The 17,442-nt window shown below is 34.1% G+C and overlaps 1 protein-coding gene across 7 annotated transcripts in view; it reads right to left on the reverse strand.

Annotated features, from left to right (window-relative positions):
• Positions 1 to 2,045: 2,045 nt before the first annotated feature.
• LOC142973469 (angiotensin-converting enzyme-like) overlaps positions 2,046 to 17,442 on the reverse strand; it is a 54,217-nt gene continuing 38,820 nt past the window's right edge. For 5 of the 7 annotated variants that reach the window (XM_076115178.1, XM_076115185.1, XM_076115184.1 and 2 more), the window contains 11 exons: positions 10,367 to 10,588; positions 9,366 to 9,621; positions 8,765 to 8,908; positions 7,435 to 7,626; positions 6,815 to 7,082; positions 5,620 to 5,744; positions 4,934 to 5,061; positions 4,386 to 4,600; positions 3,550 to 3,690; positions 3,052 to 3,227; positions 2,046 to 2,205 (listed from right to left, as the gene is read on the reverse strand). In XM_076115178.1, the coding sequence (XP_075971293.1) occupies positions 2,123 to 2,205; positions 3,052 to 3,227; positions 3,550 to 3,690; positions 4,386 to 4,600; positions 4,934 to 5,061; positions 5,620 to 5,744; positions 6,815 to 7,082; positions 7,435 to 7,626; positions 8,765 to 8,908; positions 9,366 to 9,621; positions 10,367 to 10,588 (1,950 nt within the window). In that variant the 3' untranslated portion in view covers positions 2,046 to 2,122. Of the gene's footprint in view, positions 2,206 to 3,051; positions 3,228 to 3,549; positions 3,691 to 4,385; positions 4,601 to 4,933; positions 5,062 to 5,464; positions 5,590 to 5,619; positions 5,745 to 6,814; positions 7,083 to 7,434; positions 7,627 to 8,764; positions 8,909 to 9,365; positions 9,622 to 10,366; positions 10,589 to 16,028; positions 16,186 to 17,442 lie in introns of those variants that run through there. The other 2 variants (XM_076115181.1, XM_076115179.1) reach the window with 2 other exon arrangements.

A 17,442-nucleotide genomic window follows, 5' to 3' on the forward strand; every position in this document is an offset into this window, starting at 1 on the left:
CCTTAATTTAACTGCGAAATATGTGGAGGAGCTGATTGCTATTGACAGGGAACCTTTTCTTAAAAATTGTACGGTTACTGGTTATTTATATGATGGGCTATTCCAAATCAAGTTGGTGTCAAACTTTAGGGTATTCTGGGACCCCAATAATTCTTCAGCAGTCCCTAAAAGATTTTCGTTAATTAGGAAACAATCTTCTTTGATATGTGTTAAGTTGTAGTAAGTTAGTGTAACGCATATTTTGTAGAACATTTCGCAATTCATGCATCATGCATCCAGTGCAAACAGTTTTAGACATTATTTAGACAAAGTACTAAGTCAAGTACAAGGCAGGCAAGGAACAATTATATTTCACATTGTGGACAACAGTTTATGAACTGAAGAATGTCTTGAATTTGAAGTAAGTATTCAAGGTATGATAATAAAATTGTTAAGTTGATATGCATCTCCTAGTATCCAAACAAATATACTGAGAAATTTTGCTAGGATTTTTCCTCAAAGAAGACAAACGTGAATTGAATTAAACATTCATAAGTATATGTTTCTTTAACCTTGTTCTAATGCCGAAGGACTATTTTCATAGTATTATGATCACGGATTTTCCCGGAAGTAACTAGTGTCTATCCACCAAGATATTGGTATCGCCATTGTGTAGACCTAAACAAAAGGATAACTTTAATTAAGGGTAACGATCAAAATTTATTTATTGGGTATTTGTGGTAATCCTAGGTGTATGTAACGACCATCTTGTACCTAAGTAGATACGACACTTGACAGCTCTAAATGTATTTTTTTTGTTCCGCTGACGACGGACTGGTAGCGCCTGATATATTAAATACACAACATAAATCCACGACACAAAGTGTATTTGGTGCAGTAGTTTTAAGAAACTTAACAGCAGGGACTTTAAACTAACAGATATCATTAATGTTTTTAAACTCTCGCGACTAGTACACATAATATTATAATGATTTAGGCATAATACACGCAATAAACTCGCGCCGCAAGAAGACGACGCTTAGCAGCCACATCAGTCAGCTCGTGACCACGGTCGTTGTAATGCGATCGAAACGTCGGGCAGCAAATAAGGTATCCAAACCTTTAAATTTTCAATCGCGTATAAGACCCGTTGCATTATAATATTAACAGATATCATAATTATATTCATATGTATAAAAGTCTAAATACACATTAATTCAATCGTTACAATTGATATGGAGATTTATGTCCGCTGTTTGTCTGTTTAATAAGCCTTCTGTGCCACTTTGGAATTGTATAAAACCCGCAGGAGTATTTTTCTAACCATGACCAGTAAATTCAAGAAAAACAAACTAACTTATTTACTTACATCTTCACTATCAGATTACGAAAGTATCAGTTTGATAAGATACCAATACATTCTTCATCCCATCTTATCAACAAATAATCCAAATTGTCTCGGCTCTTGTCGTCAAGTGGAGTTCAAAGATCGCTTTATCATTTATCTGATAGACAGATCGTGTGCAGATAGCTTAGCAGTTTAAGAAGTATCATCATACATAAGCTACGTAATTTTGTACTAAACACTAAGTAATACCCTTTACAAAGACTTTGAACTTGACGTGCATTTCTTTTTTAATCCCATTGCTTGTATTGTATCGGCGTTACTTTTATATTGTAGTAAAATTTTTGTTTACTGTTATGTTTATGAAGTCCAGTCTAAGGGCGCATAGTGGCTTTGTACTTTAAAATAAACTAGCAGAGTATAGTCGATTTTAGACAAGGATTGCGTACATTTGTGTGATATAAAATGGCACCGAAACCGGTTTCTGACAATAGTCTCTTGTTTAATTGTTTAATAATATATCAAAGAGCATATTAAATCGCCGGTTGTGTGCCAGGCGCATCAGACTTCTATGAGAAAAACTTAAAACTAAACAAGGTCTGTAGTGCAAACATACTTAGCCAGAACATTCAACTCCTGCGCAGTTGTAGTTGCAAAGTATTGCCACGATTCAATATCAATCGAAATAATATTAGGTTCGTAATAAAGAAAACTCTTAATATACTTATAAAAAACGTTTATTATGAATACTGTGTTGCTTGTCTGCTATAAATTAGACTAATGTAAGTACTCATCGCGTCACGACTCGGCTGTGGCTTGTGTCTCTGTCTTTGTTGACTCCTTGGCGCTGAGTGCCGCTCGCTGTTCAGCCGTACAATATTCTGTAACGAAAATTTATAAATAAATAATCGTATGTTTAACCTTGTACTAAAATTGGGACCCGGATGCCTTGTAAATGGCTTACCCCGATTTCTGAGGTACACTCTATATTTAGTAAAACATTGACATAAACTCTATTATAAACGCAACTTAAATATTCTTTCTAAAAGAACATCAGTCCTTTGTTTCAATAACTTTATACTAATTCAATATAAAACACTTAGAAACCAGAAATTCTAGCGAATACTGTTAATTCAAATGTGTTATCCTTAACAAATATTGCAACTTTTTCTTTTCGAACATGAGTTCTATAAATTAAAAATGTTACCGTACCAATATTCTAAAAGTGACATACCTATATCGCAATTAATTTGAACTAGTTACTTTAGAAATTAAAATAAACGTATTATTCCTTAACATTGGCAATCACGGTATGATGGGCAATGACTATAATGGTTACCCTAATCGTTTCACAGATTTCTAAATGACGTGCTATTTGATATTTGACACAAATAGGTTTTTTCGTAGAGAAAAGAGTTTAGACTATTTACATTCTACATTCAAATTAAGAGTGATTTATCGAAAACGTATCTACGTACTGTAATAACAAAGGTCAAAGTCGTCTGTAGTCGTAGATGTATCATTACACAGTCGTATGCATGTTTAAAATGTCCTAAGTGCAACTTTGACGATAGAGACGAAATTCTTACTGTTTTGACGGTGTCTTGACACCGTCAAAACAGTAAGACTTCGTCTCTTTTCTCGTCGAATTATCGGCAAAATGGGTCATGATTCAGTTAGTTCGATAGTACATCAATTGCAATTATTAAAATTGAAGGTATACTCACGCGTCCTACTCGGTTGCCATCCGATATATTCTCCAGTTCTCTGGTTCTCCGCCACGAGCCAGTCGTACAGCGGTCTGAAGTACTCCAGGAGACCATCAGCCTTCATCGCTCGCTGGCCGGTGAGGGCTTCCATCGCGTCGGGCCAGGGCTTGGAAGATCCCATTTTGAGCATGTTCCTGCAGAAATTACGTATTTTTAGTAGACAAATATTTCATCAATAAAGACGAAAATGGATACTATTTTGATATATTGCGTTCTGAATTACTTATAAAATTCAATTATGTAGCCAAACAATCAATTTCTACACGTACAAGGTATTTTGATCGCACTTTCTGAATACTTTTAACAATCGATATCTTCGGAAAACTGCACTCATTCATAGTCATGTATCATAAAATTCGACTATTCAGGGTCAATATGGGTTTATATTTCAACAGCTTCTGCCCACGACTGTATTAAAACAGCCAATAATACTGCACGATTAAAAACACTACTCACGCCAAAGCATTTCCAGCTGGGATGCTCTGATAGATGTCACAGTCCACGAGTTTCTTGTTCAAGTCTTCGGGCACGTATTCACCGGCGAGCTGACACAGCGCGCGGTGGAACTGGAACTGCACTATGAAGGAGACGTAGTATCTGGAATGAACACGAAAATTATTAAAATTCTATACTTTGTTTATAAAAACAGTGGACTGACAAGCCTATGGACTGATGAAAGCACAAGTTAAAAATAAAGCGTTATTGATAGTTTATTTCGTAGTATTTTACGTTTTATCAGACAATGAATTTGCCAGAATCTATACTAGTTAAATACAAAAAATTGTGGAGTTGGTTTGTTTGTTTGTTTCAGCGCGCTAATCTCAGGAACTGCTGGTGCGAATTGAAAAATTATTTTACTGTTGGATAGCCTGTTTGTTGAGAAAGGCTAATAGGCTTAATAATATTACGCTACAAACATTAGGAGCGGAGTAGCAACGAAAAATATTTCATCAATCACAGTAAGTATCATAACTTTTAAACTCTCGCGTTGCATGTTTAATGTATAATACAATAAGGGAATTAACGAAAAATCTAAATATGAGGGTGGATGGACATTCGTCCGCCTCATATACACGAAGTCCTGTCATCGCTGCTCCAGTCAGCCTGCGACCACGGCGAGTGCAAATTGCGCTGAAACGTTAGGCATTTTAAGGTAAAATGCGTGTTCGCGTTAATTCCCGAATTCTATTTCACACAGTAAGTATATTGTAGACTAGCATTAATATACATAGCGTGCTGTTATTCGTCAGCCAATTAATAAAAACTTTAGTATTCAACTAGCTATTACACACCTGGCGTACTCCACATTAGCCGACACGTGGTACTTGGCAGCAGCATCGAAGTCCTCCTCAGTCCTGTTCACCGGCGGCTCAACGCCTTGCAGCATTTCCCTCAGTCTCCAGTAGTGACAGTTGTAGTCTTCGGGAGGAGTAGTCCCACGGAATACGCCGTAACGGAACATGTCTAATGTGTAGGCGAAGGGCAGGAACACGATTTTGTCGATACCCTGGAATGTAAAAAAAAAATATATGTGTAATTGCTTGAAAGATAGCACAAGTTTTGAGCTGGATTCTGAGGTCAGACAAAGCGATAATATCTTTTAAAAATGCACCTATTATAAGGTACCCGGTCGACAGATACCTGCTGTCGAATAATTTTGTTATATTTTTTTTAAAAGAATTGCGGGTTGACAGAAGTAGCAGCAGACTCATGATGTTAAGTGTTATTTATAATTCAACGTTTTTTTTTTACTTATATTTTTACTTTAATCGTGTTTTAGTTAATTTTATTCCACTTATTTGTATCACGCATAGAGGTGCGTGATAATAAAATACCATACCATTTTATAAAGCTGGTTAATTTCAGTCTGTTCATCTTCAGCGTCACCGGTACTAAGACCAACTCGTCTCAAATGTTTAGGAGACGACACTGACAGAGCTATCGTATCACCAACCGCTTCATGGAAACCTGAAATTGTACAAGAAGTATATGAAGAAAACGAAGAAGATCATAATAAAATAGATCATGGACTTGTTAAAAGTCGATATGAATTTGAAAAGGTTAGAGTCAATTCAGTTTATTAATCAAAAGTAAAAGTGGGCCAAAAATAGATAGTACACGTTACGATGACGAAACGAAGAAAATGTTATAAGCTCCTGTAAAAGAAAATAATTTAGAAAACATTTCGTTTAGATCTGAACAGAAATCTATGAACAGGATAGTATTGTGCTAGAAATCACAGTAGATGCATCTCAAGACGCAGCAGTTACAAGCTTGATCCAAGAAAGCTTAACAGAGTTTAAAGAGACCACAAGAGGCAAGTAATGACGATCAAGTTCATGATGAAAGCATCAGTATCCAAACATTTTACCTGGATTCGCGCCCTCACGGAACACGACGGGTAGATGTCTATACTGCAAATAATACTGTACATGTCCCATTTCGTGATGGACTGTTCTAAAATGTTCCTTGTTCAGCGACGTACACATTTTGATCCTGAATATAAAGATTAAATCATTAAATTACCTGGATTTGCTCCATCCCGGAATACAAATGGTTGATGTCTGTATTGCAGAAAGTATTGTATGTGTCCCATTTCGTGATGAGTGGTTTCGAAATACTCTCTATCTACTGTCGTACACTGTTTGATCCTTTAAATGAAGCCAACATGTTAGATAATGGAATTTGAAATATATTAATATAAGTAGATATAGATATATAGATATAGGTAATAGATAGAAAGAAAAATACGTACTTATATAGCAAGAATAATATGTTAGTTTTTGATGACAAAATTCTTATCCTGTAATGTTTTAAAAACTGTAAAGCTTTGCTACAAACATATTTGGTTCGGCCTAGCCGGGCAGATAAATTAAATATGTGTCGATGAACCCGATCGGCACAAGCTGAGCAAGTGAGTCGAATCGGTTTTGGGCGCTGTCTCCACGGGCGAGAGAATCGCGACGAGTCCGCCCTTGTATCGTCGGACAATCTCCACGAACGAGCGATAATTCTGCCGCGTATCGTCGCGAGTCGCCGCGGAATCTCTGCGATTCCGCGGCGACTCGTAACCCGCGTTTTCCTTGTTTAAAAAGCTTCTCGAAACAAGAGGCAACATTGAAAACAAATGACGCTGCATTTGACAGCGCGCTCGCTGCGCGCTCGTCGCGATCGCGCGGCGCAATCGCTGCTTGTCGCGGCCGACTAGCGACGATGTATTGACGTTTCGCACGCTCGTTGACACTCGTCGTATCGCGGCGATATTATCGCCGTGTGGAGACGGTTCCATAGAGAGTGTATAGAAATACGTGGCACGACGATAATATCGCCGCGATTCTCTCGCTCGTGGAGACAGCGCCTTACTGTTCGATGAATTTTGCTGAACGAAATATGTAGGTAGCAAGACTAAGACTATATCAAATCTCTAAAGTATCAACCAATTATTTATTTTAAATGATCAATATCAATAACCATAATATTAATGATTCAAACCAAAATAGTGACCAATGAATGAAAATGACTCACAAACCAAAGCCATGTCTTAAGTTAGTATGTTTTAAAACTCAGAAGAAATATTAACTTTAAGTTATCCCATTTTAACAAAAAAAAAAAACATGACCACTTGTTAGAAACAAACAAAACAAACAATGATCTCAAATTCCAGAACTAGGAATCTAAATTAAAAATACATTAACGTAGGCCATTCTTCATGGTCTATTACCTAAAGTCTTCACCATCATAAAAGTCCCAAGCCGACGCATGGCAAACAATCTCTCTATCAGTAGGCTTCTCAATAATGGAATTTTTCCAGAACTTCTCAGGCATGGCAGTCAAGTTCAATGACCTGAAGAACTCATCTGACATCTGGAACATCTTGACTGCGGTGTAGTTCTGGTCTTTCATCGCTTGGGTGATGTCGATTTCCTTTTTGTCGGGGTAGGGACGGGTGAAGGATTCTACGTTGCTCCAAGTTTGTGCCCACATGTTACCTGTAAATTTTGAATTGATTTTAGCAGTATTGCAAATATAGCGATGTTAACGCCTTCTTGAGACGCCCATAGCCGATTGCGCTCATCGATGGATAAAAAATATGTGGGTAAAGCAACGCTTGGCACGGTCCTTCCATAGATGGGTGACCGCATAGTAGTATTTAACTGTACTGTCACTAGAATTTTGTACAAATTGTAGTCTTTTAAATTGGACTAAATTTAGTTGTATTTGCGTAAATTCAAAAATGACGTGATTACATTGCAGTCCTTTATCTCAGATCATTGCTCTAACAGGGATGAACATTTAAAAAATCTGAAAATACTAAAGTTTAACTAAAATAGTCGTATTTACCCAACAAATGCGCAGGAATAGGTCCTTTAGCGGACACAACGTGGTCTCCATACTTGTCCCTCAGCCTCTTCCTGACGTACGCGTGCAGTTGCTGATACAGAGGCTTTACATCCTCCCAGAGCTTAGCCAACTGTTGTTCAAAGTCGTCTACTTCGTATTCTGACTGCCACCAGTCTGCTACGTTCTTGAATTCTGAAAGAATTAATTACAGTTTTTGATGATACAAAATTCAAACATTTGTTTTGTTTTAAAGCTCAATAAGAGCTCATAAAGGTTTACAATGCTGGAGAATAAATTGATAATGTTTTTCTTTTCCGCCTCAAACTACAATATCGTAGCTTTGCGTTACTTAATTGGCTATTGGTCAAAATATGGCACATTTGATTGCTATATAGTCTTGAATACACTAGAAGTACCTAACCTTTTATGCAATAACTATTGGATTGAGACATAAAAAATGCTCAATACGGACACGACTCAAATCAAACTACTAAGAGACCTTAAAACAATTGTTTGAGTTAAAACTGCATGAATACCGTTGATAAATTTATATTTACACTGATTGCTTTTAGGTTGTTTAATTTAACTAGTCAATGAGATAAATAGTCGTGACGAATTTCAACACTGATTGGAATTAAGTAAAATGAATAAGGAAAACATTTGAGGTTGACCTTTAAAATGCATTTGAAGGAATAATTCTCCGAAAAAATATATATTATGATTCGATTTCAAAAGCCTTAAGTAGAATAATTATATGATTACGCAGAAGCAAAAGTAAAAAATAATATGGTAATTTATTTTCTAAGAAGCTAGTGTTAGTTATGCACAATATGCACAATGCACATACTGTTCAATGTATGGTTTTCCTCCTGGGTTAGAGAGACTTCTTTATGAGACTTCATAGTCATTCGAGCATATTTTCTTCTTCATAAATATAAAAATGAATCGCCAAATGTGTCGCTAAGTGCAAAACTCAGAAACGGCTAAACCGATTTCACTAATCCATTTTTTATAATATTCATTACAATACGAGGATGAAGAGAAAAAATAAAAAAAAAGGCAAGGAATTTTTTTGACTAACAGTACGTTAGGCGGTACGAAATTCGCCGGGTTTTTTAAATATTTATGTACCTCTATATGGGGACTCATTATATTATACTTTTATTGAGGGCATGGAAAGTCCCCAAACCGCACTTGCCCAGCGTGGTGGACTCAAGGCCTAACCCCTCCCACTCGTTTGGGAGGAGACCCTTGCCCTACAGTGGGACAGTAATGAGTTACAAAAAATAAAAATGAGTATTAATGCAAAAAAAATATCAATTCAAGTTACCATTCAGTTCAGCAGCCTTATTATACAAGTCGACGTATTCAGTGAAATTGTTGCGTGCCTTCGCGCCAGCAGTCTTGTGCCACTCCACCCAGTAGTGCTTCAGCTCCTCAGGGTCCTGGCTCTGGGAGAAGGCATCTGTGATATCTGGAACACGTATAAAATATACATGAGAAACAGTATTCAGAAGAGATTGGATGGATACTGCTTAAAATAACTTTTTCGTAGTAATTTCTTAATTATTTCCGCAGTCTTTTACTTTTAGTACAGCAGAACGAAAACTCATTAACAGACTTAATTAGATCAGATAAATTGAACAGATCTCTTTTAGATCGATTCTGTGAATTCAAGGATACAGCAAGCAAGAACTGATACAGTTTTCACGATGTGACTGAACATGCCAATCACTAATTGCAGCGTGAACCCTACGAAAAACACCTAAATTATACTACAATCGAGATCGATTATACCCTATCGTACCTCGTAGCTCTTTGGTAACAGAACCTGGCAATAATTTGGCAGGATAAAATACTAAAGCCATATACGTATAAGCAGCCTACGTTCTCACACAGAGAAAAAAACCTTTTATTCGAAAGGTTCTTACCAGGTTCCAACGCCAGATCACATTTGTTCGGGTCCTTATACGAGCAGACCTTCGAAGTCGCGTAATTAGACTCCATACCCGAGACTGATCTCATCAGTTTCTTATACTGGTCATCATCAAGAGCTGATACTCCTAACTGGCTGTATTTCTTGAACATCCTCCTTAATGTGAAGTCTTGGAAATCCTGCCATTTGTACATTTTGGTGTCTGCCCAAGCTTGCTTCTCTTGTTTTGAGAGTTCTAGGCGAATGCGGATCTGAAATTGAATCATGAAATGTTGTCAATTTAGTGTTGACTGCCTCTGTGGCTTTGTGACTATCTGGGTGGCAGTGTATACGACTCCTGGTTAAAAGGTCTGGTTTTGATCCTCGGGTCGGTGAAAAGGCTATTATTATTTTGAATCTGTCTAGGAATGTTCTGGATAGTAGCTAGTTTTGTTTTATTACTATCTATCTAAGAAGGCGATGGGACTATCACGTAGAACAAGCATGGTGAATGCTGAGGTATCTCATATATACTTTTACCTACATCTTTAGGTAAAACTAAATCGATTTAAATTTTTATTTGTGAAACATAACATGAAAAGAGCTTTTTAATGAACTAATTGTGGAAATTCTGTGACAATAGAACGAACAATTTTCTATGATTACCACTTTTTATGTTCGTAAATTACAGGCGTTATTTTAAAATAACATTAAAACATTGTAATAGAAGTACAGCATTTCAAGATTTTTGATCCGTTACAATCATTGCCAGACACTACTATCATTTTGATGATTTTTGAAAAGAATAATTAAAAAACTCCGTAGCTCAATTATAGAGGTAAAGTACAAAAAGTAACCAAAACAGTTCAAAATACTTGCAGAAGCAACACAAAGCGAATATAGCGCACTTTCTGAGTATCGCCATTATTACCGTTTGGGTAATCTAGGTCTAATAAAGAAAATAATAATGCTGTATTTCAATTAGCCAATGTTCTTTGACATCTATTAAAGATTTACCCATTTATCCTCATTCTCCTTCGTAATATTAGAAGTATAGTCCCACTCAGCCACGCTGGCCTTATTCTTCCTCACGCCGGTCTCCTTGTCCAGCTGGAAGATGTACTGCCGGCCCTCGTGCTCCAGGGCCTCCAGGTCCGGGTCCCGGCCTTGCGTGGCCACCACGAAGACAGCCACGATCGCCGCCAGGAGGACGGCGCCCCCACCGATTTGCAGCATAGTCTGGAAGACAGAAAAATAAAATTAAAAAATCTGCATTCATATATTATCTGGAATTGTAGGCAACTGTCGTATAGAATTATTGAGAAAAGATCTTAAATTACTAATATGCGTTAATTCCCTTCTTCTTCTTATCGTATGGTTAGTGGACAACCTAGTGTCAAAGTTGTTCAAGCCGCGCTTATTATACTCTTTAAAATATAGCTTGATTAAAATGACAGTTCTAAGCAAAACAGATGACACAACTTTGTAGCGACGTCTAACGAGTATTACAAATTGAAACACGAAAAATCTGTCTTGTCTAGCATTATAACTATTTTTTAAATACAGATCCTCAATAAGAAATCAGAATAATTCAATACAATCAGCCTTTAAACTAAAGACAGTACTATTTTCTTAAGTCTTAAAAATAAACCTAATAATTTTCAACCTCTCTACAAGGCTACGTCATGTTGCAAAAATTTTAGTGAGGAGACACAATTGATAAGAGTAAATCAATTGATTAATCGTTAATCGCGAAGCACACTTTGATACTATTTGTGACCAAGAATTAATAATGAATCTCCAAGATTGTTCCAGCGATTCTGATGATAGCGATGAGGATTATACTGATTTAGGATGCGCACCACTAACTGCGCATCTTATATTACTATCATCCTCATCCCTATCATCAGAATTGCACCATTAACTGAATAATTTAATTTTATTTAACCGTTTTCATTGTTTTATTTAATTGATCCTAATTAATACTAAACTAGGAGAGGTCTCCATGCGATGTTAAAAGTAGGGCTGATCGTCCTATACGAATTTTCTTAAACAATAAGATTCACAACAACAATTCGTAAAAAGCAAATTCAAAAATAATTTAATCGAATATAATTATTTTAGATTCGATTTTCTCGCTATCGATTTTGATCAATACTTCTACAACCCTAGTCAAAACAGTTTGACATCTGTCATTCTAATCAAGCTATATTTTAAAGAGTATAGTAACTAATTTCCTTAAATGACTAGTTCTGAAGTCGATGCGCAAAATATGCAATTCTAATCTCAAATAGATAGACTATAAGCGAGCCGTTAAAAGCATATAAATACTGAGTATAAAAAACCTTTATGTGATACTCTGATTTAGATTGTCTGTAATTAAAACATACTTTTTAGCTATTGTTACTCCAACGCAATAGGACTTTGAGAGAGATCACCTCTTATTATTTAGTTCACTATAACACCTGAAGTTCAAGTTTATTTTAAATATACACAGAAACTCTACTAAAAGTCATACTTAAACAATGTTTACACAGCTTAATAATTATTACAAAAACGTACGAGATAAACAACACAAAAAAAACTATAATGATCGCAAAATTCTTGTTGACACTACACAAATGTCACATGAACAGATTGCGTTTTTTTAAATATTTACTAAAGAGGCTATTATAATCCAAAATGTGTTTTGTTTGTTTATGGTACAAATATTATGATATACCTGTAAAATATTAAAACCGAATAGCAATATAAGTTGATGAAAACTTCAAAAAACTCGATCTACTCAAAATTAATCCCTGAAAATTATTCTGGAACGACTATGAAAATGCTTTTGTTTAACCCTTTCTATCCCACTGTTGGGAAACGATCTCCTCTCAAACGAAAGATAGGCCTTGAGTCTGGCCAAGTGCGGGTTGGGTTAAAAAAAAGGGAATATATTCAAAAAAAATCTCCGCAGTAATAATTTTTATATCATTACTTCATATTTCTAAAACATACCATCTAACCGCAATGCATTTATCTCATAACGAAGACACATACCAAGCCCCACATATTCCACAATTAAATCTCAACAAACTGCAAAAAGCAACAACAGGAAACTCCCATACATTATGACGTATAATCCTTTAGTCTAGCACCATGTAGACTCAGTGGTGTGCGACGAACCGAAACTGTCAAGGTCTTGTCATCTTATACGCGATTGTCTTCAGAGACCGTTTACAATTCAGTTTTCATACTCATTCTAGGATTTTCACGGTACTACACGATAGGTGTAGAATAAATGTAAATAAATATATGTAAGTATTATTGGGCTATTCACACGCAGTCATTTGATTCGAAACTAAGCAGAGCTTGTAATATAGTAACCAAATGACTGGACTTTTGTTTCAACATGGTTGCTTAACAGTTGAAAAATACGACTTTAAAATATTTTATTTAATGCTGTGTTATTGGTGGAATTAGGCATTAAACCAGGACGCCATGAAGCTAAAAAAAATAACTGATAAACGTACTTATATACTTCTAAATACATACATTTATAGATAGATTGATAACCAGGCTTAGAAGAAATACTCGTGCTCATCCGTACCATGCCACAAGTACAGAACAGGTGCTACGTCAGCTGCGTTATACCACAGAATAAAGATGATAATACATCAATGGCCCCGAGAGTTTTGACTTCCAGAGTATAAAAAGAAATTACGAAAATTTTAGTTCACGTTTATATTTCTAGCTTTTAAGCAATACGTTCATCTGATTGACAAAAGCAGAAACGATTAACAGTAGAAAAATATTAGATCCGAACCGCGACTTCTTCATGCTACAGTTATAAGAGGACAATTTTTTTAAAGAAAAATGTGCCTAATTCAAAAAAGTAAAAATAAAACGACACTTTAAGATCAACCCGATCAGCACCAAAAAGTGGATCTTCTAAAAAAAATTAAAAAAACAAACTAATAAGAAACCCGTCATTTGAAATTCTGCATTTTTATAACTTGTTAAACCAGAATGCAACCATGTATCTAACTTTATCCTCTCCCTACAAACTTGCCTAACCATTCGATGCATCCAATCAGCATCAGAATGCAAAAAGTTGCAAGCAAAAGGACATTGGCTTCTTACGACATTCCGTTAAGTTTTTTTATTTTAATATTATGCAAGAAATGGCGCCGGTCAATGACCTAAGATGGGACCTGTTTAATGCCTCCGATATAGCCTAGATTGCCCCTCAGTACCTTCTATTTGAAGTATCTTGAAAAGGACTTCTTGTGGATAACTTTGTACAACTTATATTGAATATAAAGAGTACTAGGTATTAGTTTGAGATCGTTTAAAACCTGAAATATTAATTATATTTTTTTCTGTCTTAAGATATTACATGCTTGTTTTGATCCATTTTTCTGTACCTAATGATTTTTTATAAATTTCGTAAATATTATGACACATAATGTTATCTCCATTTTATTATTATAAAAAAGATAAGTCGGTAAAATCCCAAAATTTGACCTCAATACTTTTTTAATACGAAGACTGGCTATGCCACATATTCACACACAATAATCAAAATGGTGACTTCTCCGCTTGCGTACGTTTCTAGATTCTGATGTCAAGAGCCATCTTTCCCATGAACTTGGTTATTATTAGCTTTCCTACACAAAACATTTATTTTAAACAGCTGGTAATTTGAGAGGTCAGTGCGTCCAAACAAACAAAATATTTGTATAGATAACCTATTGCGATTAATTGTGTTTATACTTCGATATTAATTACAAAAATACCATATGTTTCTGTATCAAAAAATGTAGGCATAATTAAATTCCCGATAAAAGTTATCACACAATACTTTCAAAAATTTGTCTGGTTTTCTGGCTCTTATCAGTAAAAAATACAGACACACATAACATTATAATTATGCCTTGTTTCTATGGGATAGATAGAGCGGTTTTTCATCGTTTTCACATAATTTCACAACCTATTCTTTAAATCTGGGTTTTAAGCATTTTCTCCATATTATTTAATACCTTATATATAATGCCTTATTATATTTATTTTAATATTTTTCTTTTGTATATAACTAGTTTTTATATTGTACTTATTTTTTAAATAATAAGTAGACGTAAATATTTAAAATTCTTGAAAAATAAAAGTATTATTTCTCCATTAAATCTTGAGATTCTATTTTCAGGCGATAATCGAGAGTGAACAAGTAGATAAAACTATTCTAATGTTTTACATGAATAAGGCAGCCAATATTCAATATGTGAAGATGTTATAAATTTTGAAAGGAATCTCATATAACATTGAACTAAACCTTGACATAATATATGTATAACTAATACTTGTGTTGCATAAAAACTAGAAAAAAAGACAGTAATAATTTCGTATAGGTAATACAAAATATTAAATTTCTTCCACAACCTGATAACACTTTAGCTATCACCTGATCACGAATTAAAAATCTAAATATTCAGAGAATAACTTATGCATTTTTCTTTGAAAAATGTTATCCAACCAAACCTTGCTCAAACCAACCCCAAAAATATATCGTGTCTCGCATTGGTAATACCAATTTTAATTTTTATTTACTTATTTAGGAACAATTAATAATCATATGTTACAGTGGTACATAAATTCATAAAATTAACTTACTATTGTTCGCGAATTAAAATTACTAATTCTTATACTTCATTCTTCTAAACTAATTAATTCACAGATGAACACCTACATAAATTATTTCCTTACTATTCGTGTAAACCAATATCACCAATAAACTAACATTCTCTCACATAAATCAATATACGTCATTGCGAAAATTCAACGTACTACGAACGTAAGAACGTGTAATAACTCATTTAATACCTTTATGAGAGTTTAGTCACACGTAACATAAACTTAGCAATTAGCGAAAGGAATATTTTTCACAAAATTATGTCAAGTTAATGAGCATCTCGTAAACTTATTTTTTTTTACGATGCACTAGTGTCGATAAAGCAAATTATTTTTTACTTAATTGCTCGGTTTCTTTACTCCTGGTTAAGTATCGGTTAGCATATTTGATAGAAATGTGGCAGTTGTTTTCATACATTTACTAGTTACTTTATCAATTCGATAGGTACCTACTACATTTCTTTATAATGTGTGAATTTGTACCTCAAGTTTCAAAATATCTAATATATTATTAGATGTTAAAAAATCTGTAACTACTTATTCTTTAGGGAGACATTTTAAATTTTACTTAAAACAAAAACGATTCTATCAATTTATCTACTACTCATTTAAGAGGGTATGTTTAAGATACTACAGATTCATTACAAATATATGCCAATATGCCAATAAAACTATAATGAAATAAGTTTTATATGAAATATTCTAAGCAAATATTTTACTATACTTTTACAACCTGCCAGATGTAAGTATTTGGCAAACGTACAAACAACATAACAGCAAACACCGTAACCAGTTATCGGTAAAATAACTGTAAAATTTAAACAAATCAGCACACCTTAATATTACTTTTCTACCAACAAAATATTTCAAAACATACCTAACGATTTACAAAAAAATATACTAATAATCACGTTTAAATAATTAACTTCCTACAACATTTATAAACAAAACAAAACAAAGCATGCAATTATTTCCAATTCAGAAAAAAAAAAAAAAAAAATGCACATACCTTTTTTTATATGTCAAAGTTAAACATCCGACATTTATAAAATCGCGAATTGAATTTGAAATAAGCGTTTCTTATAGAACGGCCAGTTCGGCCGATGACTGGCGATGACTGAACTCACAGCCTCGACGTCCACGCACACATGCGCCCGATTCGATAAAGAGTATCGTATTCGGTCATAGATTTATCGAGCTACATCGATTGGAGATGTGGTTTTCATGTTCAATAATATTTAGTATAACATTAAGTTTTGTTTTATTTAGAATCTGAGATCGATTCAATGTAATACTAGTTCTAGCTGCGATTAGTATTGTTTCGGTTGAAACAATATATTTCTGTGAGAATTATTTTTAAATCAACGTTATATCAGATGTAAGGTAAGAAAAACATTGAGTATTAAACTAAATCGTTTACATATATTTTACTCGGTGTATAATAATTAACCCTAAAGTATATTTTTTTTGCGAGAGTTTGCCCTATCTTTAATCTTATCAGGAAGTATTTTGACAATTGTTTCATACACAAGCTGTCAATTTATTTATTGGATTACTATATGAGACGATATTATTGCTGTCTCTTTTACATAAAGAAATATTATTCTGTAGATGACTGATAAATTAGGACGTACATCTTGCATGACCTATTTTTTTAAGCTATGTTAAAATTCCTCCTTAATAATTATTAAGTTTTCAATCAACGAAGATAAAAACATCAAATCACTCATTAAATTCCATCAAAAAAATTATACTTATGACGTCATTATGTCAGCATTTCTAGATACAAAAAAAACGTTTTTGACTTTTATAAAGAGTAACTTATTTGATTGGTCGTAAAAAGTACCGTATTAATTTAAAGAACATACAATCAAAACATCAAAAAGAACTTCATCAAATTGATTGAATGTATGCATGTATGTATGTATGAATGTATGTATGTATGTATGAATGTATGTATGTATGTATGAATGTATGTATGTATGTATGAATGTTTGTATGTTTAAAAAACTAATCTACCCTCTTCCACGTCTACGACAAACATCTTTGGCGTCATATTTACTTGTGTGCCACAAGACAGCTTGCAAGCTCCACTGTCACCGTCTGTACAGTCATCAACAAAAGTGTTACAACAAGTCTTATTTTGTAAGCGTTTATAACGGATCTAGTACAATATTTATTGGTTTATTTGTTTTAATTATGGTGATTAGAGAAAGTTGTTTGGTTTTCACTTTAGGTACATTTTTTTTATTTTAAAATGCTTTAAAATAATTTTTATACTTTTAACTTACTTTTTTGTTTTGATATTTCAAGATGAGATTATTATTCGTGTATTATTTTGTTATATTATGTGCCTTTATATACGAACCTAATTTTTTTTATTAGGTGGGACAAACTACGAATATAAGGTTTTTATGAAGACA

Source organism: Anticarsia gemmatalis, chromosome 6 (assembly GCF_050436995.1).
Source record: "Anticarsia gemmatalis isolate Benzon Research Colony breed Stoneville strain chromosome 6, ilAntGemm2 primary, whole genome shotgun sequence".
Classification (NCBI taxonomy): Eukaryota; Metazoa; Arthropoda; class Insecta; order Lepidoptera; family Erebidae; genus Anticarsia; species Anticarsia gemmatalis.